Raw genomic sequence first — 25,790 nt, forward strand, 5'->3', positions numbered from 1 at the left:
AGTGTCAACGGACAAGCAACAGAATACCGAGAACACAACAGCACTGAAAACTCGTTTTGATGAGAAATGGAGCTTAGACATTCGACATTTCCACTCTTCAGAGGGACATGGGCCTAAGATGAACATGCCGCACTTCTAATAGATGTACTATGCATGAGATACATGAGATGGTTAGACTGGAAGCCTCTAAACCGAACATGGTAATTCTTTTTCTCTCTAATTAGTCATACAAATTAGTTGAATTACAATAAGCTTTCAACAATGTGCACAGAAGAAAACTATGCGATATACCGTGTATAGGTTGGTATCCTACACACTTTACGGAAGCTATAAAATCCTTATAGAAGGATATGAAAGTAATAACAAATGTTGGCAAAAATGAAACTGAAGAAATCACTACCAATAAAGCTGTAACCTTCACCAACCTTATCTAATGTATGTATAAATCATTTGATTAAGAACTGGAGACAGTAGATCTGAGCGTATAGATTAATAGAAATAAATATGTTAATATCCTTGCGTGTGCAGCTAATGGCACAATTCTGAAAGAAAGATGAACTACAAGAAGTCTACAGTCGACATCAGTTAGTGAAAAGAGATCATAACTTCCGCATAGCAATAAAGAAAACTACAGATTGATAATACCCCACATGAGCAGACCTCCAGCTTCATTTTTTTTAGGGTACAATATAAGTCATAATACGAACAAGGGTATAGAATATAAGGTTTGCAAATATCAGTCAGTGAGCAGAACGATAAACATAACATTTCAGAAGGGAGAAAAATTAAAATTCTGTGAAACCATGGCTTTACCCGTATTGCTGTGCGGAACTCACTAATGGATCCCTAAAAGATGCGGTAAAAGGAAGCTACGACCAACAGAAATGAGAATCCTCAGGAAAATGAGCGTTGTTGACAGGGAAGACCACATAATAAACGAGGCTATAAAGAATCCACTAGATATTTATAATATTAACGGAAAAAATAAGAAAAATAAAATGTATTGGAAACATCATCTGCAAAGTATAAGTACAGAGAGACTCCTGTGTACGACCGTGTTTACCAGAAAGTAGGAAGAAGGGGCCTAAAAAGGCACAGGACGAGATTATAGTGAATAGTTGAATACGGTACGGGCGAAATGCCCAAACCCTACAACCCGAAGAAGAGGAAGGAGAAGGAGAAGAAGAAGAAGAAGAACGCAACAACGATGGAAAGGTTAAACAGTGACATCCTTTTAATTCAAAATTGCTGCCCGGTAATTTCCCTCTATTAAAATAATAAGTGCAGCTACGGGGTCCCTACAGGAAATAACCATTACAGCTTTGTTCGCTGAAAGATGGGTACGACATCGAAGTTTTCCACGGAAGTATCCCTGTATAAAGTATTCACGGTGTTCAGACAGTATCAGATCAGAGTTCTAATTCGAGCTTTCCAAGATTATCACCAACTCCTTCGTCAAGAAATAGTGCCCTACCGGGATCTAAATCTGCCATTGTATAGAGGCGTTCAAGATTGTGACTAGTCAGGTGAGATTGCGTTGGCGGTGACGTCACCTTAAGGGCATGATCTGCATGCGCAAATCCAAGAAATTGGTAATGCGGCACCGACAGAGGGGCGGAAGGGGAAAACAGATAACACCCAGTATTACCTCCTTTATTATGATTTTATTCGTATTAATTTAAACGCGTTTAGTTTTACTTACATTTACATCCACGCGGCTACTCTGAAAGTCACAAGTGCATAACAAAGGGTTCATCGAACTGACTTCACATTAATTCTCTATCATTCCACTCTCGAACAGCGCGGAAAGAAAGAACACATATATTTTCGTGCAAACTCTGAATCCCCTTATTTTCTTATAATGATGATTTCTCTACATGTAATTCGGCATCAACAAAATATTTTAGTATTCGGAAGAGGAACCTAGTGAATCAATCTTCCTAAGATTATCTCGCCGCAACGAAAAACGTCTTTGTTTTAATGATTTCGACCTCAAATTCTGTATCATGCCCATGACACACTCTCCCCCATCTCTCGATTATACAAAACGTGCTTCCATTCTTTGAATTTTCCCGATGTACCCCGTTAAGGCTATCTAGTGAGAGTCCCAGACCGCGCAGCAGTATTTCAGAAGAGGACGGTCAAGCGTCGTGCGGACAGCGTCTTTAGTACGTCTGACGTCCTCTACGTGCTCAGCCAATGAAACGCGGTCTTTGGTTCGTCTTCCCCACTACATTTTCTGTGTGCTCTTTCCAATGAAAGATGTGATGAGCACTACATGTTTGAGCTGCTTTCAACTACACAATGTTGTTGTTGTTGTTGTGGTCTTCAGTGTTCAGACTGGTTTGATGCAGCTCTCCATGCTACCCTATCCTGTGCAAGCTTCTTCATCTCCCAGTACTTACTGCAACCTACATCCTTCTGAATCTGCTTAGTGTATTCATCTCTTGGTCTCCCTCTACGATTTTTACCCTCCACGCTGCCCTCCAATGCTAAATTTGTGATCCCTTGATGCCTCAATACATGTCCTACCAACCGGTCCCTTCTTTTTCTCAAGTTGTGATACAAACTCCTCTTCTCCCCAATTCTATTCAATATCTTCTCATTAGTTATGCGATCTACCCATCTAATCTTCAGCATTCTTCTGTAGCACCACATTTCGAAAGCTTCTATTCTCTTCTTGTCCAAACTATTTATCGTCCATGTTTCACTTCCATACACGGCTACACACCACACAAATACTTTCAGAAACTATTTCCTCACACTTAAATCGATACTCGATGTTAACAAATTTCTCTTCTTCACAAACGCTTTCCTTGCCATTGCCAGTCTACATTTTATATCCTCTCTACTTCGACCATCATCAGTTATTTTGCTCCCCAAATAGCAAAACTCCTTTACTACTGTAAGTGTCTCATTTCCTAATCTAATTCCCTCAGCATCACCCGATTTAATTTGACTACATTCCATTATCCTCGCTTTGCTTTTGTTGAAGTTCATCTTATATCCTCCCTTCAAGACACTGTCCATTCCGGTCAACTGCTCTTCCAAGTCCTTTGCTGTCTCTGACAGAATTACAATGTCATCGGCGAACCTCAAAGTTTTTATTTCTTCTCCATGAATTTTAATACCTACTCCAAATTTTTCTTTTGTTTCCTTTACTGCTTGCTCAATATACAGATTGAATAATATCTGGGAGAGGCTACAACCCTGTCTCACTCCCTTCCCAACCACTGCTTCCCTTTCATGCCCCTCGACTCTTATAACTGCCATCTGTTTTCTGTACAAATTGTAAATAGCCTTACGCTCCCTGTATTTTACCCCTGCCACCTTTAGAATTTGAAAGAGTATTCCAGTCAACATTGTCAAAAGCTTTCTCTAAGTCTACAAATGCTAGAAACGTAGGTTTGCCTTTTCTTAATCTTTCTTCTAAGATAAGTCGTAAGGTTAGTATTGCCTCACGTGTTCCAACATTTCTGCGGAATCCAAATTGATCTTCCCCAAGGCCCGCTTCTACCAGTTTTTCCATTCGTCTGTAAAGAATTCGCGTTAGTATTTTGCAGCTGTGACTTATTAAATTGATAGTTCGGTAATTTTCACTTCTGTCAACACCTGCTTTCTCTGGGATTGGAATTATTATATTCTTCTTGAAGTCAATGCAAGAACGTAATTGCCATTATCTGTTGAAACATATACGGTACTTTTTATTTCTATATAAGTCAAATTTAAATTTTCATAGACTTAACGTTAAAAATGTTTTCGTAATAAAATATTTTCTTAAAATGTCTGTCCCCTTCACAGGGGTTCAATTTCCAAAAGCACTGAAACAAGTATTTTTTTATTTGTAACAGAATTCAAATACCAATGTTCACAGATGTAGCATTAAAATACTATAGTAGTTCTTTAATAAAGATATATTTCCAAAAAAAGCTATCAGTCACTATTCCACCCCAAAAATGGTTCAAATGGTTCTGAGTACTATGGGACTTAACATCTGAGGTCATCAGTCCCCTAGACATAGAACTACTTAAACCTAACTAACCTAAGGACATCACACACATCCATGCCCTGGGCAGGATTCGAACCTGCGACTGTAGCGGTCACGCGGTTCCAGACTGCAGCGCCTAGAACCGCTCAGCCACCGCGGCTGCCTATTTCACCCCCACAGGGTTAAATATCCTTATTTCTGACCTAGAAACGAAACATAAATTTTCGTATGTCTATCTCCAAAATTTGCTTAATAGAGAAATTTTTGAACAAAACCTTCATCGCCTCTTTCGCCCCCTTACAGTCTGAATTTCGAAAAATCCCTTCTTAAACAACGCCTACAGTATAAGAACCACACTTTCTCAATATATCAAGTTTCTATCCTTAACGGTTTGGGCTGGGCGATGGTAGGTCAGACAGTCAGACAAGACATTGCCTCTTATGTATAGAGGATATGAAGTTGTATTATAGGGAACAAAAATCAAATAATCTCTGGATTTTCCTCATTATCCAGGTATCTCTTCAGGCATGTCCCAGGTGGTTCCACTGGCACCTTGTCGTGTTCTCGTCAGTTCAGCCAGTGCGTATCTTCTCTTACCTGTTGATGACCGACCTGCATGGAGATTGACGTATGACATTCCCAAGGCAGCCCGTTCTTCGGGTTCCATGCAATCGTACTATGACGTTCTTGTAGGTCTAGCTTCGAAATTATCTCAATAGCGACCTTTTTTTAAAAAAAAATCCTTCATCGCCTATTTCACCCCCTTAGGGTTTGAAATTGGAAAAATTTCTTCTTAAATGACGCCTACAGTGTAAGATCTTGTCCTTTGCAGTTTGGGCTGGGGGATGGTGAGTCAGGACATTCCCTGGTCCACTGATAGTAACCTGGTCAAATATCTCACGAAATAAGCATCAAACGAAAAGAATTACAGTGGAACCCCTCTAATGCGACCTTGGATGGTCCGCCTCTCCGGTTAGTCCAACCATGCTGAGGCTCGCGAGCCTGTGCTGACTTGTGACTGACTGGACTCCTGTTGGGCCATTGCTGCGGTGTCTATCGCTGTGCATATTGTTATACTGTACGTTATTGTGCAGTTTTATCCTTTGTTAGTATTAAAAAACGTCGTTGCTTGCCTTACTCCGTGTTCTCTACAGTACATATTACTGTAGATTCATTGTGTGTACAGTTGTCTGTTTTTGAACATGTCTTGATTCAAACGTAAACACGTAAGTCTTTCCCTAAATGAAAAATTAGCAGTGCTACAAAGACTGGACAAAGGAGAATCGCTCCAAAACATTGCAAAGGAACTGAGTGTAGTTGCTACGACAATTAAGGATTGGAGGAAGAATCGGAAAGACATTGGTTCCTATACAGTTTCGATTGATGGTGAAAACACTCTGAAGAACCGCAGAACATTACAAAAGCCTAAACTTGGACTGCTTGATAACGTATTGTAGATGTGGTTTTGTCAAGCAAGAAGGAAAGGAACCCCAATATGTGGACCAGTTCTCAAAGAAAAAGTGATAGTTTTGCGCCAAAAACTGAAAGCCAAAACTAATTTGCTGCCAGTGAAGGTTGGATTAATCGTTGGAAAACTATTCATGGTGTCCGATTTGTTTCTATTTCAGGTGAGAAACTATCTGCCGACGCCGCAGCTGCTAAGGAGTTTTGTGTTAAGTTTCAAGAAATTGTAGAAGAAAATGAACTGTTACCGTGCCAAGTGTATAACATTGACGAGACAGGGCTGAATTTTAAAATGTTGCCAACAAAAACGCTCGCAGCTTCAAATAAATCCGTGGTAGGAACGAAACTTATAAAAGACAGAATAACAGTCATTCCTTGTAGCAACGCAGATGGTACCCACAAGCTCCCCTTGTTCGTCATTGGCAAATTTAAGAAGCCAAGGGCATTCAAAAATATAATTTTACCTTCCTTACCTGTTTATTACCGCAACCAAATATCTGCTTGGATGGACTGTAACCTTTTTAAATCCTGTTTTTCGACGAGTTTGTGCCATCGGTCGAAAAAGACTTGAAGCAAAAAAATCTGCCTGTTCGTACTCTACTGCTGTTGGATAACGCACCATCACATCCATCTGAGGAAGATTTGGTGAAAGGGGACATAAAAGCTCTCTTCTGCCTCCTAATGTGACCTCACTCATCCAACAAATGGATCAGGGCGTTATCGAATGATTAAAAAGGTGATATAGCAGAAAGTATATCAGCTCAATCTTCGAAAAATCTGAAGGAGGTCATAACTTATTTGAGGCAATGAAATACCTGAACATGAAAGATGCTATCTACATAATCGCTGCAGCATGGGATGAACTGAAACCTGACACACTGCGGAAATCGTGGCGTAAGCTTTGGCCACAAGTTATGACTGAAAATGAGCAGACCGAAGATGAGCAAAACAACGACGTGCTGGAAATCGTTGACGATCTACAAACTCTGGAGTCGAACGTCCCTGCCAATGAAGTTGAAGAGTGCATCAACGAATGTGACAAAGATTGTGAAACTTTTTGAAGAGCTCAATGACGACCAGATTGTCGCCGCTGTTAGCCAGGAAACTGTGAGTGTGGACTCAGACGGCGAAGACGAACCCCCCACCCGGATTTCACACACCGATGCAAAAAGCGCTTTTGACATCGCCCTACAATACATCGAGCAGAACCCAACTTCAACTCCAATGGACGTTTCGTGGATAAAAAAATGGATGGCTACTGCAGCTAAATCTAGAATAACATCTGCTAAACAAAAATGTATCACTGACTTTTTTTCCAAGTAATTTGTTCTCGTTTTTACTGTAAAAACAATGCATACAGTATAACCATTTCCTAGTTTATACATACAGCAGTTTATTTCTTTGTAAAATTTTTTTTGTATATACAGTGCTATAAACATTTTTTAGTTTACAGTATATATCGTTTATACGTTATAGTACAGTACTGTAATTTGTTTGTCGTTTTTCCTTTTAAAACCAATACATATTATAGTGTGTGTAGACGTTTTTTAGCTAATATATTGTTTAACACTGTGTAAATAACATCTTTTTATATTACTGTAGACGTCTTTTAGTTCTTAAATCGTTTAATTTTTTGTACTAAATGCCCTCTTATATTTTTTGTAATAAATATTAGATTTTTAGGATAATCCGACCTTTTTTCGTTCTGACCATGGTCCTGGTCCCGAAGGTGACGGATTAGAGGGGTTCTACTGTACAAAGAAAGAAACTGGTCTAGTCTGAAGGGGGAAACAAGATGGGGCTATGATTGGCGCTGCCATAGGTCAAACGGGTATCAACAGCGTTTTTTTTTTAATAGGAACCCCTTTTTTTATTACATATTCGTGTAGTACGTAAAGAAATACGAATGTTTTAGTTGGACCACTTTTTTCACTTTCTGATAGATGGCGCTGTAATAGTCACAAACGTATAAGTACGTGGTATCAAGTAACATTCCACCAGTGTGGACGGTTTCTGCTTCGTGATACATTACCCGTGTTAAAATGGATCGTTTACCAATTGCAGAAAAGGTCGATATCATGTAGATGTATGGCTGTTGTGATAAAAATGTCCAACGGGCGTGTGCTATGTATGCTGCTCGGTATCCTGGACGACATCATCCAAGTGTCCGGACCGTTCGCCGGATAGTTACGTTATTTTAAGAAACAGGAACTGTTCAGCCACATGTGAAACGTCAGCCACGACCTGCAACAAATGATGATGCCCAAGTAGGTGTTTTAACTGCTGTCGCGGCTAATCCGCACATCAGTAGCAGACAAATTCCACGAGAATCGGAAATGTCAAAGCGTCGGTGTTGAGAATGCTACATCAACATCCATTGCACCACTACCATATTTCTATGCAGCAGGAATTGCATGGCGAGGACTTTGACCGTCGTGTACAGTTCTGCCACTGGCACAAGAGAAATTACGGGACTCTAACAGTGCACGCGTTCTATTTAGCGATTAAGTGTCATTCACCAGCAGCGGTAATGTAAACCGACATAATATGCAGTATTGGGCAACGGAAAATCCACGATGGCTGCGAAAAGTGGAACATCAGCGACCTTGGCGGGTTGACGTATGGTGCGGCACGATGGGAGGAAGGATAATTGGCCCCCATTTTATCGATGGCAATCTAAATGGTGCAATGTATGCTGATTTACTACGTAATGTTCTACCGATGTTGCTACAACATGTTTTACTGCATGACAGAATGGGGATGTATTTCCAACATGATGAATGTCCGGCACATAGCTCGCGTGCGGTAGAAGCGGTATTGAATAGCATATTTCATGACACATGGATTGCTTGTCGAAGCCCTCACGTTCACCGGATCTGACGTCCCCGGATTTCTTTCTGCGGGGAAAGTTGAAGGATATTTGCTATCGTGATCCACCGAGAACGCCTGACAACATGCGTCAGCGCATTGTCAATTCATGTGCGAAGATTACGGAAAGCGAACTACTCGCTGTTCAGAGGCATGTCGTTACACGTATTGCTAAATGCATTGAGGTTGACGGACATCATTTTGAGCGTTTATTGCATTAATGTGGTATTTACAGGTAATCACGCTGTAACAGCATGCGTTCTCAGAAGTGAAAAGTTCACAAAGGTATATGTATCACATTGGAACAACCGACATAAAATGTTGAAACGTACCTACGTTCTGTATTTTAGTTTAGAATACCCGCCTGTTACCAACTGTTTGTCTAAAATTGTGAGCCATATGTTTGTGACTATTCCAGCGCCATCTATCACAAAGCGAAGAAAGCGCTCCAACTAAAACATTCATATTTCTTTACGTACTACACGAACATGTAATAAAAAAATGGGAGTTCCTATTTTTTAAGAAAAAGCAGTTTATATGGGTTTGTCCTATGGTAGTGCCACCTAGCGGGCTAGCCATAGCGCCATCTGGTTTCCCCGTTAAAGCTAGACAAGTTCCGTTCTTTATAGTTTGACGCCTATTTCGTGAGATATTTGGCCCGGTCACGATCAATGGACCACGCTGTATAGATGGAAGTACATCTGGCAACGCCGTCTCCTGTCGTTTTTAACTCAGCATGCTCCAGTGTTTGGGCTCACTTGCCGTCTGTGTAATTGTAACGGTCGGTGTGCGTGACGGAGAGTCTCGTTCGCAGGCACCAAGAGCTGGAGGAGCGCATCCGCAAGCTGTGGCGCAGGAGGGCGCGCCAGCAGGCTCGGCCAGAAGAGCCCCGGCAGTGCAGCGGCCGGCTGTGTGCCGTCGTCAGCCAGAGCCGCAGGGTGCTGGCCTCCAGGGAGGAGCAGGCCTACGTGGACTACATGCTCGCCGCCGCCACCCACGCACACGTCTCGACCAGGGGCAGGAGCAGCGCCGCAGCGCTGGACCGGGACCTCCAGGACGAGGCCGCCTGGACCGTCCTGGACTTCGAGCAGAGTCTGCGCAAGGTCGGTCTACACCTACCCTCCCCAGACCACCTTCAGTTTGTGGCACAGGGCCATTCTGGTACTATAGTCTTCCCCCCTCCCCCCCGTCACCTGTACCACTCCCGAATGGCGCTTAGGAAGGACGACCTGCGATGAAGCTCGTGTCAGGTACATCTTCTCTCATTTTCTCGTCGGGATTGCTCCCCGCGAGGCGTATTTCGGGTAAATTACACTGATCACCCAAGAACATATTGACCCCTAAGTAACAGCCGGTCTGACCACCTTTGGCACTGACAACAGCGGTAACGCGTCGTGGCGTAGAAGCAATGACAACGGCGGTAAGAAGCAACGATACTTCGGTAAGTCGCTGGAGGCGGTTGACACTTGAGTCCCCTAATACCCGTACATTCTGGGGAGGGGGCGATGAGCTCTGACGCCTCACTCAGTCACATGCCAGGTGTGCTTGATCGGATTCAGATCTGAAGAGCTCGGGAAGCGGCACATCAATTTGAACTCGCCACTGTGTTCCTCGAACCACGTCTGGCGACATGGCGCATTGCCTTGTTGAAAAATGCCACTGCTGTCGGGAAATAGGAGCCTACGGAATATCAGACCAGCTGTGTGTCGTGACTGAACAGGTTTTAGCAAACAGAACCCAGCATGCTGTTCTCAATGGAGAGTCTTAAGGCGTTAATGTAACCTCTGACGTGTCACAGAGGAGTGTTATTGGAACATTGCTTTTCACAAAATATATAAATGACCTAGTAGATAGTGTTGGAAGTTCCATGCGGATTTTCGCGGATGATGCTGTAGTATACAGAGAAGTTGCAGCATTAGAAAATTGCAGCGAAATGCAGGAAGATCTGCAGCGGATAGGCATTTGGTGCAGGGAGTGGCAACTGACCCTTAACATAGACAAATGTAATGTACTGCGAATACATAGAAAGAAACATCCATTATTGTATGATTATATGATAGCGGAACAAACACTCGTAGCAGTTACTTCTGTAAAATATCTGGGAGTATGCGTGCGTAACGATTTGAAGTAGAACGGTCATATAAAATTAATTGTTGGTAAGGCGTGTGCCAGGTTGAGATTCATTGGGAGACTCCTTAGAAAATGTAGTCCATCAACAAAGGAGGTGGCTTACAAAACACTCGTTCGGCATATACTTGAGTGTTGCTCATCAGTGTGGGATCCGTACTAGGTCGGGTTAACAGAGGAGATGGAGAAGATCCAAAGAAGAGCGGCGCAGCGTTAATTGGTAAGCGTGATAGCGTTACGGAGATGTTTAGCAAACACAAGTGGCAGACTCTGCAAGACAGGCGCTCTGCATCGCGGTGTAGCTTGCTGTCCACGTTTCGAGAGGGTGCGTTTCTGGATGAGGTATCGAATGTATTGCTTCCCCCTACTTATACCTCCCGAGGAGATCACGTATGTAAAATTAGAGAGATTCGAGCGCGCACGGAGGCTTTCCGGCAGTCGTTCTTCCCGCGAACCATACGAGACTGGGACAGGAAAGGGAAGTAATGACAGTGGCACCTAAAGTGCCCTCCACCACACACCGTTGGGTGGCTTACGGAGTATAAATGTAGATGTAGATGAAGATGTAGATCTTCATGAAGGGTGTAAGTGGTCTGCAACCAGGGTACAATTCTACTTAGCCCTCATTACGCCTTGCACAAGCTGTGGATGGTCATGCGAATTTTCCGCAAAGCGTAATGGTGCCGCTGCCAGCGTCCCACAGTACAGGTGTCAAAGAGCTGTTCCCCTGGAAGACTACATATTCGCCCTCTCCCATACGCGTGATGAAGAATGTATCGGGAGTCATCGGACCGTGCAACGCTCTGCCACTGCGCCAACGTCCAGTGCAGATGGTCACTTGCCCATTTCAGTCGTAGTTGCCGATGACTTGGTGTTAACATTGCCATATGCATGAGTTGTTGGCAGCGGAGGTCCATCGTTAGCACTGTTGGGTGCCCTGTGTGTTTAGACACACTTGTACTCTGCGCAGCATTAAAGTCTGATGTTAGTTCCTCCACAGTTCGCCCCCTGTTCTGTTTCAGCAGTCTGCCGAACCTACGACGTCCTTCATCCATAATGGAGGGTGGTCGCCCAACCCTACGATGTCTGGACGAGGTATCGCCTTGGTTTTGCCAGGTGTTGAAGACACTCACCATAGCATTCCTAGTAAGCCCGACAAGTCGTGCAGTTTCCGAAATGCTCGTGTCGAGCCTCTGGGGCATCACAATGTGCCCTCGGTCAAACTCACGTAGACGGCGCGCCTTCCCCATTCTACACACGGACAGCACAGTCACTGATACTACATGCACCGTGCGTGTGTCTGACTAGGAGTCACTCCTCGCCAGGTGACGCTGCTATATCGATAGTAGGTCGGTGGTCATAATATTCTCGCTGAACAGTGTAATATGTATGTAGGGCAAATACCAAACAGCAGCCGCATTTCAGTCGGTTGTATTTACACTACTGGCCATTAAAATTGCTATACCAACAAGAAATGCAGATGATAAACGGGTATTCATTGAACAAATATATTATACTAGAACTGAGTATTCATTGAACAAATATATTATACTAGAATTGAGTCGAACAGAGCTTGGATGGCGTGTACAGGTACAGCTGCCCATGCAGCTTCAACACGATACCACAGTTCATCAAGTTCGAGTATAATGTCTTTTCTGGAGACTAGAAATTTACTCTGTAGAAATCAGCATGGCTTTCGAAAAAGACGGTCGTGTGAAACCCAGCTCGCGCTATTCGTCCACGAGACTCAGAGGGCCATAGACACGGGTTCACAGGTAGATGCAGTGATTCTTGACTTCCGCAAGGCGTTTGACACAGTTCCCCACAGTCGTTTAATGAACAAAGTAAGAGCATACGGACTATCAGACCAATTGTGTGATTGGATTGAGGAGTTGCTAGAACGCAGCATGTCATTCACAATGGAGAGAAGTCTTCCGAAGTAAGAGTGATTTCAGGTGTTCCGCAGAGGAGTCTCATAGGACCGTTGCTATTCACAATATACATAAATGACCTGGTGTATGACATCGGAAGTTCACTGAGGCTTTTTGCAGATGATGCTGTGGTGTATCGAGAGGTTTTAACAATGGAAAATTGTACTGAAATGCAGGAGGATCACATGGTGCAGGGAATGGCAATTCAATCTCAATGTAGACAAGTGTAATGTGATACAAATACATAGATCCCTTATCATTTAGCTACAAAATAGCAGGTCAGCAACTGGAAGCAGTTAATTCCATAAATTATCTGGGAGCACGCATTAGGAGTGATTTAAAATGGAATGATCATATAAAGTTGATTGTCGGTAAAGCAGATGCAAGACAGATTCATTGGAAGAATCCTAAGGAAATGAAATCCGACAACAAAGGAAGTCTGTTACAGTACGCTTGTTCGCCCACTGCTTGAAGACTGCTCAGCAGTGTGGGATCCGCACCAGGTAGGGTTGATAGAAGAGATAGAGAAGATCCAACGGAGAGCAGTGCGCTTCGTTACAGGATCATTTAGTAATCGCGAAAGCGTTACAGGGATGATAGATAAACTCCAGTGGAAGACTCTGAGAGGAGAGACGCTCAGTAGCTCGGTACGGGCTTTTGTTAAAGCTCCGAGAACATACCTTCACCGAAGAGTCAAGCAGTATATTGCTCCCTCCTACGTATATCTCGCGAAGAAACCATGAGGATAAAATCAGAGAGATTAGAGCCCACACAGAAGCATACCGACAATCCTTCTTTCCACGAACAATACGAGACTGGAATAGAAGGGAGAACCGATAGAGGTACTCAGGGTACCCTCCGCCACACACCGTCAGGTGGCTTGCGGAGTATGGATGTAGATGGATGTAGATAGAAGAGTAGTGACTGGCGTATTGTGACGAGCGAGTTGCTCGGCCAACATTGACCAGACGTTTTCAATTGGTGGGAAATCTGGAGAATGTGCTGCTCAGGGCAGCAGTTGAACATTTTCTGTGTCCATAAAGGCCCGTACATCCCCTGCAACATGCAATCGTGCATTATCCTGCTGAAATATAAGGTTTCGCAGAGATCGAATGAAGGGTAGAGCCACTTGTCGTAACACATCTGAAATGTGACGACCACTGTTCAAAGTGCCGTCAATGAGAACGAGAGGTGCCCGAGACCTGTAACCAATGTCACCCCATACCAACAAGCCTGGTGATACGCCAGTATGGCGATAACGAATATACGCTTCCAATGAGCGTTCACCGCGATGTCGCCAAACTCTGATGCGACCATCATGATGCTGTAACAGAACCTGAATTCATCCAAAAAAATGACGTTTTGCCATTCGTGCACCCAGGTTCGTCGTTGAGTACACCATCGCAGGCACTCCTGCCTGTGATGCAGCGTCAAGGGTAACCGCAACCATGGTCTCAGAGCTGATAGTGCATGTTGCAGCATACGTCGTCGAACTGTTCGTGCAGTTGGTTGTTGTCTTGCAAACGTCCCCAACTGTTGACTCAGGGATCGAGACGTAGCTGCACGATCCGTTACAGCCGTGCGGATAAGATGCCTCTGATCTCGGCTACTAGTGATACGAGGCCGTTGGGATCCAGCTCGGCTTTCCGTATTACCCCCCCCCCCCCTTCCTGAACCCACCAATTCCATATTCTGCTAACAGTCATTGGATCTCGACCAACGCCAGCAGCAATGTCGCGATATGAGAACCCGCAATCGCGATAGGCTAAAATCCGATCTTTATAAAAGTCGGAAACGTGATGGTACGCATTTCTCCTGCTTACACTAGGCATCACAACAACTTTTCACCAGGCAACGCCGGTCAACTGCTGCTTGTGTATGAGAAATCGGTTGGAAAACATCCTCACGTCAGCACGCTATAGGTGTCGCCACCGGCGCCAACCTTGTGTGAATGCTTTGAAAAGCTAATCACTTGCATATCACAGCATCTTTCGCGTCTGTGGCACGTCATCTTGGTGGTGTAGCAAGTTTAATGGCCAGCAGAGTATTTTTCTTCGAGCTACCAGGTTCGGCACTTCACTGGTGGCATTCTGAAGCCCGTGTTCACCATGTGAACGCATGTACCACAAAACTGCAGTACGACAGGAGCCATCAAATGTATCTGGATTCCGTGAATATCTTTGTCTCGAAATGTCAGGAATAAACCTGTCCGTACTACACAAACCTCTCCCGTAGCGTCCGCCACTAGTATTTCTTGAACATATGCGTAATGCTATCGCGCCTACTGAGAGAGCCCACGTAAAAACCATGCCGCTCTTCAGTGGTTCTTCTCTACCATCAATCCTAATTCGTAAGGTTCCCACACCAACTTTCGGCTCCAGCCCTCCCTGTAATTTTCTTATTCTATACGGAAACCATAGCATCCATTTCATGTGCTTCACGCTTCCTCAGAGATTGCACATATTACTCCAGAAAAATAAGGTTTTCTAAATGTGAAAAACTGTTCCAACGTATAACATGCTGATCTACCTACAAAAAATTTTCTATTCCATTTTCAAAATGTTGTCGTCCACAAAATAGTGTCAATATGTTACCGTATATTATTAATTTACCAAACATAAATAATATATAACTGAAATCAAATTAAGAAGAAACATAATAAAAAATGTTATGAAAGCCATTACATTTTGAAAATGAAGCTACTGGCAACGAACAGAAATCTCCGTTTTCAACACAGGGAAAATAGTGAAGACAATAGGGAAACACAGCATCTCTGCAAATATACATCACGTGTTCTTTGGTGAATGACCTTGTGTATCACGGCCAACGAAGGACGCATAATCGTTCGCACGTTATATTTTTTAAAAATCCTCAATTTTACTCACCATAAAATTCTGTATGTATGCAGATGTCAATGACGTTCGAGTTGAGGAACAATACTGTATAGGCAGAGGCGTGAATGGGAATTTCGATTTGAGACGGAGGCGCCCGCATCTCGTGGTCGTGCGGTAGCGTTCTCGCTTCCCGCGCCCGGGTTCCCTGGTTCGATTCCCGGCGGGGTCAGGGATTTTCTCTGCCTCGTGATGGCTGGGTGTTGTGTGTTGTCCTTAGGTTAGTTAGGTTTAAGTAGTTCTAAGTTCTAGGGGACTGTTGACCATAGATGTTAAGTCCCATAGTGTTCAGTACCATTTGAGAGGGAGGCGTGCTAAGATAAAGTGTGCCGCTGTGCAAATTCATAGTGCCTGTCTGCCATAGTGGTTAGCGCATTAGCGTGGTGAATGGGAGACTGGTTCGAATCCCAACCTTGGGACAAATTTTCATTCCTCGCTTCAGGTGGCACACACACACACACACACACACACACACACACACACATATATATATATATATATATATATATATATATATATATATATAATGTTTGAGACTTAAAAAGGTCTCTGGAACAATATTATACATTCGTATGATAAAACTCAGCAACTGAAGGACACCCTCCAAATAGCTTTAATATGAGGGCTCAACGGAAAGTACGGAACGATAGGTCACGAAATGGAAAACACTGTGAGAATCAAAGCTATTTCATTTGCAACGGTTAACTACACCTTACTGCTACTTCGCTGTACAGTCGACGCTCAGACTTAGACATCTGTCGTAGCGTTATATCAACTTTTCAATTCCGTCGTTATAGCAGACAGCCGCCAGTGCTTTTCGACAATTTTCTACAGCTCGTTGTCTGTGTCAAAATATTGTGTTCATAGCCAGTGGTTGATTTGAGCAGAGATGAACATCAGGGGTAGCTATTTATGGGCTGTATTGTGGGAGACCAAACACTCCCATCGAAAACACTGCAGGAGCATCTTCATTGCCCCTGCAGAGTGTGGCCGAGAATTCTCTAGAACGAACCGCATGACTGTTATGCTATGTGGATTGCATAGCGAAATCTTTGGCTCAAATGGCTCTGAACACTATGGGACATAACGTCTGAGGTCATCAGTCCCCCAGAACTTAGAACTACTTAAACCTAACTAACCTAAGGACATCACACACATCCATACCCGAGGCGGGATTCGAACCTGTGACCTTAGCGATCTCGCTGTTCCAGACTGAAGCGGTTAGAACCGCTCGGCCACTCCGGCCGGCAACGCGATATCTTTCACCAGGCCCTCATACTTGGCGGGAGACGCTAATTTCTAGCCATCTTTACGTTCTCACTGTGAGCTCAGAACTGAAAAGAGTGACATGATTCAATCGACGGGCGTATTAGACACAGTGCCCAACGCATCTGTGGAAAGCTTCATCAAATTTTCACAGTATTTTCCATTTCGCGACCGGTTCTTCCTTACTTTCCGAATTGAAACTAACAATCAAGGAAGTAAGGAGCTTTAGGATCAGGAGAGGAAGCGGGACCAAGTGCTGGTAGAAGTAACACAACACCTTACTTCTAACGCATTTATTAAAACTAGCTAAAATACAATATACAATCGGCCAAGATAATGAATATAGGGAGAATCAAATCTTAGGAGATTAGTTCATCAACAATTTAACATTGTACCACGCAACATAGTGCTGCGTATGCCTTAAGGGCTGCAATAACAAAGAAAGCCTGAAGGGTCAACTTAGCAAGAATGCTGCGTATGCCTTAAGGGCTGCAATCGCAAAGAAAGCCTGAAGGGTCAACTTAGCAAGCATACATATAGCGTGCTCAGCCTGAAGGGCTGGTGAATTTGCAAAACAAAATTCACTTCACTTCAAAATTTAAAAGCCCAATACCACAGACAAAGAAAATATTCAAATATAAACGTATGAACAGAAGGTTTGAGCGTGAAGGGCCACCAAAATAGTTAACTAGACTTTAGTTAAAGAGCAGATTTTCCAACAGTTTAGGCAAGGCAGTGTGAAACAATAAAGAGGCCTGGCCATGCAACTTGCAAGTAAGGGGCCTGAAGGGCCAAATTAACAAGATAAGAAAATCTTGAAAATATCAACTGGAAAATAACAAGTGCTTATTAACAACTCCACCTTAAAGTCCAGGTAATAAATGAAATTAGTCAAACAAATTCTGCAATAAGAAATACTGGTCAGGAATATATCAGTAAGCCGGCCTTAAGGGCCCCAGTACACTAACAAGGGAGGTTAAGTATTAAAACTGGATTTCAAAGCCTTAAGGGCTGTAGAGCTCCCAAAAGGGGGGCCTCAAGGGCCAATTCATAAAGGTACTTAATAAACAGGTCAGCCTGAAGGGCTGGCCGATGGTTAAGGTTAGGCAAGTTTTCAAAAATAGAAGGCAAATTAACAAATGTATCAGTAATCGAGCATTAAGCGTCACAGTACATTTAGAATCCACATTAAGCAATAAGAACTATCATACAGCGAAGCAATTCCCTAAAACTTAGAAACCTTAAATAAATCAATTGATACTATCCAGATTAAAACCTATGGACAACAATACATGCATATACTTCTAAAAGGTGAACTTGCGTAAAATCTAAATTTGAAATGCAAAGAATCGCACACCAACATGGCCAGCAATTTTACAAAAGCTTAACCACAATTGCTGAGTATGAAATACCAATCAGTCATCGTGCCCCAACATCATGATTTACAATCTCCAGGTAGTACGAAACAGGAAAAATACAAGGCGAGCCCCAAAGAGGAATTAAATGATGCCCTTCAATTACAAATCATTAAACCCCAGAGTAAAGCTGCCACATTTCACAAACAGGAGTAAAAGCCACCAGCTCAATCGACACTGTTCACATAGGCAAACATACAAATAAAATTCTCTAATCCTCTAAAATTTTCAGTCTAAAGGAGGCTGATAATAACATACGGTATTAAAACAATCTTTCAGATAAACACATGCACCAACAACCTTTAAGGTATGCACAGCCACGTACTTCACAAATTTCTTTTCTTTCTCTCACATAAATAGAACACATAGGCTTGTAATTGACTACCAAATTGGTCACAAGAATCAATAGATAGCCACCAACACATCAGTACCTAATTAGACAGCCTCCTAGTGTGACAGCCGGCCGCAGTGTCTAGCGGTTCAGGCGCTCAGTCCGGAACTGCGCGACTGCTACGGTCGCAGGTTCAAATCCTGCCTCGGGCATGGATGTGTGTGATGTCCTTAGGTTAGTTAGGTTGAAGTAGTTCTAAGTTCTAGGGGACTGCTGACGTCAGAAATTAAGTCCCGTAGTGCTCAGAGCCATTTGAACCATTTATTATCGTCGAGTATGCACCTACACAGATGTTAAGTGTCATAGTGCTCAGAGCCATTTGAACCATCCTAGTGTGACATGACAGAGCAACAGTTCACATTCACAGCCTTCCATTCAACATGTTCTACTATCCTCGTTGTACAGCATCGACCATGCCCATAGCGCCACTGCAAATTTTAACCAAGCAATTCACGCTCACGTCGACGCCGGACCGAAGAACCAGCCCAGCGGTACAAGAACAACCTACACACTCGAAGTCAAACTCCGCAAACGCAGTGCAGTACTCACATTCAACCTTTTCCTTCATAGGTTCAGAACGGGCGAGGTAAACTGGTGGACGGAAAACACACAATGTCGGCGGCAGCAACATAAAGGAAGTCGCAAACACCACCCTGATACAAGGCAATAGCAAGTGAAAACCACAACGGCAATAGCGAAATGTACTCAACTTCAGTCCCGGAGGAAAACCTGCCGCCCTCCGTGCTCAAAACATTCCCGGAGCAACCGGCCTCGGCGGCTCCAGCTATTCTCCGGAACAGCAACATCACAGCTCCTTATTTCAGTTCTCCTCCGACAAGAACAAGCATAATCAGAGCTAACGTCTTCTCCAAGTCACGCACGCTATGCCGTAGAACCTCACGGTGGAATGAGCCGGCCGACACCACACAAACCACCGCAAGTACTTCCGGAGACGAAGGCCGACTACTGCCACGCTTCACGACTCAGTCACTCCACTGTACCGACCAAGAGGGCGGGGTATGAGACGAGGAGAACAGACGGCGCCGCCACACGGAAAAGCGACGGCGGGAAGCCAAGGCGTAACCAGCGCGCGTGTTTAAACGAGACGGACAGAAGCACATCTCACCAATAACCCTCGTATATTACACAGCAATTAAATGAGTAGAACTAGTATTAGTAGAACTCGTATTAATTAGAAATGCTGCACTAAGCAAAACGTCATGTCCCACAAAAATAGAAACAAAAAAACTAAACTGAAACTAAAGTCCATCCAGACAGGGCTCGGAAGGCACAAAGGTGCTGACCGACCGCCATGTCATCCTCAGCCCATAGGCGTCACTCTATGCGGATATAGAGGGACATGTGGGCAGCACACCACTCTCCCAGCTGTTGTCGGATTTCGTGTTCGGAACCACTACTTCGCTGTCAAGTAACACCTCAATTGGTCTCACAAGGGCTGAGTCCACCCCACTTGGCAACAGAGCTCAGCAGAACTGGATGGTCACACACGCAAATGCAAGCCAAGCCCAGCAGTGCTTAACTTCAGTGATCTGATGGTAAATGGTGTAAACACTGTGACAAGGCCGTTGGCCCAAAAAAATAAAAACAGCAAAAAACCCCTGGGAACTGCTTATGGCGTTTTCTTGTGTGTATTCCTTTGTGTACTTTTAAAAACCATCACTAGAATAAAACATCGACCAGAGCCAGCATTTGTTCCTAAGTACACTACCCTCCAGGTAACATCTGTCCCCTACTTGCAGTCTTGGTTTGTCCAAAAATACCTTCTTCCCCTGAGGTGGCCTCTTTTTTGCGTTCTTCTTGCTTTGTCCATCATTTCTTTGTTTCTTAAGTTCTAGATTTCCTCTACTTTGAGTTCTTTGTAGTCCCCAATTTTGATATTAATTTTTTGCCAACCTCATTTCTGCTGTTTCTCATAACTTCCGACTTTCTTTGGTTTACTCTCAGTCCACAATGAGAGTTCATGAGACTGTTCATGCCATTCAGTACAGCCTTCAGTACCGGCTGACACATAAATATTCGAAAGAAGCTCCATTTAAATTCAATTCCTTTTTAAATTCGTGAGGTATGATATGTATAATTGTATTCGAACTGTGATGTGTACGTGAGCTACTGTCATACCGTGGAACTTCACTCTCCATTCTTCTGCTGTTCCACAGGCGTACTATGAAGAATCTGCAGGCCAGGACTACAGCCTGATGACCGTGGCGGAGCTGCAGAATCTGACTGACACAGCCGCCGAGAAAGGGACCACTGATGTCAGAGTGAGTAGAGCCAGAGACACCACCTGTAACTATGCATCCCCATTCCACTTCATATCTTGAATCCACTGCATCAAGACAACATTGGTTGAAATTTCGAAACTTGCTGTGCATATCATCATCTATTCATGCCTACCACCCTTCCAAAACAAATCCAACCATTTCATTTCCGGTGTAGCACGTGGTATCTCTCTATCAACCTTGCAAGCATGTAGGCCATAATAACAAGAAAAAACAGTGGTGTACTTTGCCCTATTACTGCTATCATGCCAGCCTGTGTGGCCATGCAGTTCTAAGCGCTACAGTCTGGAACGCTATGGTCACACGTTCAAATCCTGCCTCGGGCATGGATGTGTGTGATGTCCTTAGGTTAGTTAGGTTGAAGTAGTTCCAAGTTCTAGGGGACTGATGACCTCAGAAGTTAAGTCCCATAGTGCTCAGAGCCATTTTGAACTGCTTATCTAACAATTCACAACCTTACATTCTACCTAACTAAAACACTAAAATACCTATAGCTAGGACGTATGTAAACTGGAAGATGTAACTCTCAACCATTTTCAATAAAATCGAGTTTCAAACTTTTAGGAGTACTTATACACTTTGCATGATCGCTAGTATTTAAGAAGAACAAAGTCGACAGTTACAAGTAAACACAGTCGTGTGCAGGGAGGTCAACCTCATTTCGCTCCACCCATCACTGGCGCGATAAGGCGATGTCCCAGAATTTTTTATACATACCTCATATGGCAGATAATCCAACTGTCATTAAAATATATCAAAGAAAAGAGTTACCTTTTAAGATTGTTGGTATTGTCATTATAGGGCCTCTAAAGTGGCCACAGGTCCTAACTGTCCAGTAATCTAGAGGCGTTGGAGAAAAATATGGAATGCTTGAATGTGAATGGAGATACTAGCCAAGCCTGCACACTGCGCTATGGTTGTGGTTGTGGTTGACCACAAGTGGCACCTGTACAGTGTCCTTAATACCTATGGCAAACCACAGCCAAAGAACTTGTACAGAATCAAACAACTTAAAAAAACTTAAAATCAGAGATGGTACAATAGTCGATATCATGAGTACACTGAGTGAAAGGCCACAACCGCAATAGCTCTTAATTGGGATTTCACTGTATGATGACCAGTTTCTTATCCTGGAGGTACATCTTCAAAACTAATGTGTCAAGACTGCCAAGGTCCTATCACACGTGGATTATCATGTGCTGTGTGGCCTCGTATTTTGACTGCATTGTGGAGATATATCAGTGATCATGGACTGTTCGGATGTCCATTTGCCATTTCATCCAATGTTTCACCGAGGAGTGACATGTTTCCACACGCATTTACACCTTGTAAGTGTGGAACATGAAGTATTCGTTTTATATGACTGGAAGATACACTACTGGCCATTAAAAATACTACACCACGAAGACAGTGTGCTACAGACGCGAAATTTATCTGTGAGGAAGAAGATGCTGTGATATGCAAATGATTAGCTTTTCAGAGCATTCACACAACGTTGGCACCGGTGGCGACACTTACACCGTGCTCACATGAGGAAAGTTTCCAACCGATTTCTCATACACAAACAGCAGTTGACCGGCGTTTCCCGGTGAAACGTTGTTGTGATCCCTCGTGTAAGGAGGAGAAATGCGTACCATCACGTTTCCGACTTTGATAAGGGTCAGATTGTACCCAATCGCAATTGCGACATTGCTGCTCCTGTTGGTCGAGATCCAATGACTGTTGGCAGAATATGGAATCAGTGGGTTCAGGAGGGAAATACGGAACACTATGCTGGATCCCAATGGCCTCGTATCACGCCGTTAAGATGACAGGCATCTTATCCGCATGGCTGTAACGGATCATGCAGCCACGTCTTGATCCCTGAGTGAACACACGGGGACATTTGCAAGACAACAACTATCTGCACAAACAGTTCGACTACGTTGGCAGCAGCATTGGACTATCAGCTCAGAGACCATGGCTGCGGTTACCCTTGACGCTGCATCACAGGCAGGAGTGCCTGCGATGGTGTACTCAACGACGAACCTGGGTGCACGAATGGAAAACATCATTTTTTTGTATGAATCCAGGTTCTGTTTACAGTATCATGATGGTCGCATCTGTGTTTAGCGACATCTCGGTGAACGCACATTTGAAGCGTGTATTCGTCATCGCCATGCTGGCGTATCACCCGGCGTGATGGTATGGGGTACCATTGGTTACACGTCTCGATCACCTCTTGTTCACATTGACGGCACTTTGAACAGTGGACGTTACATTTCAGATGTGTTACGACCCTTGGCTCTACCCTTTATTCAGTCCCTGCCAAGCCCTACATTTCAGCAGGATAATGCACGACCGCATGTTGCAGGTCCTGTATGGGCCTTTCTGGATACAGAAAATGTTCGACTGCTGCCCTGGCCAGCACATTCTCCAGATCTCTCACCAATTGAAAACGGCTGGTCAATGGGAGGCGAGCAACTGGCTCATCACAATACGCCATCCAAGCTCTGTTTGGCTCAATGCCCAGGCATATCAAGGCCAGAGGTGGTTGTTCTGGGTATTGATTTCTCAGTTTCTATGCACCCAAATTGCTTGAAAATGTAATCACATGTCACGTCTAGTATAACATATTTGTCCAATGAATACACATTTATCATCTGCATTTCTTCTTGGTGTAGCAATTTTAATGGCCAGTAGTGTACTCTTCCGGGGTATAAAACACAATAAACAGCTATTGCGTATTTGCACTCTCACTTAGCTTAGTATAGACTATTTTACCTTTTCTGATTTTAAACTGTTTGTTTGTCACTCACATTATCTTTAATATGTTCTAAGTCTCAGCTGTAGTCAGTACAGTGTTCTATGTAATTGTGACCGCATTATGTCTGAGCTAAATGAACTTGAACATGCGCAAGTTGTTGGTGCTCTTGTAGTGGGTGCTTCAATAACCGACGGAGACAATGGAAAATTTATATCGTATACAGGGAAAGTGCAAAAACATATGACTCAACATATGTGATTAGTAATCGTAATAGACAGTCACTGAAGAGAGTTGTGATGAAAAGTACGAGAACCTGCAGCTGCAACACTCATTACAGAACTGTATGTTGCGCTCCCAAACTCCCTCAGCACCAGAGCAATACGATGAGACCTCAATAAGCACTGACTTGCAAGGCCAGTTGGAATTCTTAAAATCATTCATTAGTGATTCAAATGCCAGTAAAAAGAAAACGTGGTGCCAAAGCGACAGAACCTGCTGTTTGGAACTATGGAAGAATTTCATGAGGTCAGATGAGTCAAGGTGCGCAATGTTTCCAACTTGAGGCTGAGCTTACGTCCCAAGAGTAAACATGGTGGGGGTTGGTGATAATATGAGCAGCCATATCGTGGTATTCCATGTGTCTCATTTTTGCTCTGCAAGCCTGCATTAATGCGTAGGCTTATGTGACCATTTTGTCATCTCCTAGTCCAATGTTTGCTCCATACTGGTTTATGGTGTACTTCATAACGATAGGTCCCCTGCTCACAGAACTCGCATCATACAGGACTGGTTTTGAGAGCACGAGGATGCATCCTCGTATCTCATCTGTCCACCACAGCTACCAGAGCTCGACACTATTTGGCCTTAGTGGTCTACTTTGGAGAGAAGCGCGTGTCAGCGCTATCCAACTCCAACATCATCTCCTGGGCTTGCCAATAGTTTGGTGGAAGAATGCTATAAGATCCCCTTGAAAACCAGACACGACTTGTAGTTATTCACTCCAAAATTACCGCAAACTGTTTTGAACATCAACTGCTTTCCTACACTGTATGTGCCATGCTAACGTTTTGTGTTTTTGGCATTTACGTCTTTTCATCCACACCTCGTAAAGTATGATACAACGTATGTCATCCTGCATAAAGAATTTGGCAGCCTTTGGTAAATGTTTAAACTCGTTTTAATATTGAAAAATTATATCGAGACTCCAGACCCGCACATCAGCAAAATAATTTCAACAAAATAAGTGTAGTATAAGGACTTCAAGAAGAATATAATAATTCCAATCCCAAAGAAAGCAGGTGTTGACAGATGTGAAAATTACCGAACTATCAAATTAATCAGTCACAGCTGCAAAATACTAACCCGAATTCTTTACAGACGAATGGAAAAACTAGTAGAAGCCGACCTCGGGGAAGATCATTTTGGATTCCGTAGAAATGTTGGAACACGTGAGGCAATACTGACCCTACGGCTTATCTTAGAAGCTAGATAAAGGAAGGGCAAACCTACGTTTCTAGCATTTGTAGACTTATAGAAAGCTTTTGACAATGTTGACTGGAATACTCTCTTTCAAATTCTAAAGGTGGCAGGGGTAAAATGCAGGGAGCGAAAGGCTATTTACAATTTGTACAGAAACCAGATGGCAGTTACAAGAGTCGAGGGACATGAAAGGGAAGCAGTGGTTGGGAAGGGAGTGAGACAGGGCTGTAGTCTCTCCCCGATGTTATTCAATCTGTATATTGAGCAGGCAGTGAAGGAAACAAAAGAAAAATTCGGAGTAGGTATAAAGTCCATGGAGATGGACATCGTAATTCTGTCAGAGACAGCAAAGGACTTGGAAGAGCAGTTGAACGGAATGGATAGTGTCTTGAAAGGAGGATATAAGATGATCATCAACAAAAGCAAAACGAGGATAATGGAATGTAGTGGAATAAAGTCGGGTGATGCTGAGGGAATTAGATTAGGAAGTGAGACACTTAAAGTAGTAAAGGAGTTTTGCTATTTGGGGAGCAAAATAACTGATTATGGTCGAAGTAGAGAGGATATAAAATGTAGACTGGCACTGGCAAGGAAAGCGTTTCTGAAGAAGAGAAATTTGTTAACATCGAGTATAGATTTAAGTGTCAGGAAGTCGTTTCTGAAAGTATTTGTATGGAGTGTAGCTATGTATGGAAGTGAAACATGGACGATAAATAGTTTGGACAAGAAGAGAATAGAAGCTTACGAAATGTGGTGTTACAGAAGAATGCTGAAGATTAGGTGGGTAGATCACATAGCTAATGAGGAAGTATTGAATCGGATTGGGGAGAAGAGAAGTTTGTGGCATAACTTGACCAGAAAAAGAGATCGGTTGGTAGGTCATGTTCTGAGGCATCAAGGAATCACCGATTTCGTATTGGAGGG

At 43.5% G+C, this 25,790-nt stretch overlaps 1 protein-coding gene across 1 annotated transcript in view; it reads left to right on the forward strand.

Annotated features, from left to right (window-relative positions):
• The window catches only part of LOC126291441 (endothelin-converting enzyme homolog), a 278,593-nt gene that overhangs the window by 75,203 nt on the left and 177,600 nt on the right, over window positions 1-25,790 (forward strand). The window contains exons 8-9 of the mRNA XM_049984955.1: window positions 9,135-9,423; window positions 20,519-20,648. Of these exons, the coding sequence (XP_049840912.1) occupies window positions 9,135-9,423; window positions 20,519-20,648 (419 nt within the window). The remainder of the gene's footprint in view (window positions 1-9,134; window positions 9,424-20,518; window positions 20,649-25,790) is intronic.

This window comes from Schistocerca gregaria, chromosome 9, assembly GCF_023897955.1.
Source record: "Schistocerca gregaria isolate iqSchGreg1 chromosome 9, iqSchGreg1.2, whole genome shotgun sequence".
NCBI classification, from domain to species: Eukaryota; Metazoa; Arthropoda; class Insecta; order Orthoptera; family Acrididae; genus Schistocerca; species Schistocerca gregaria.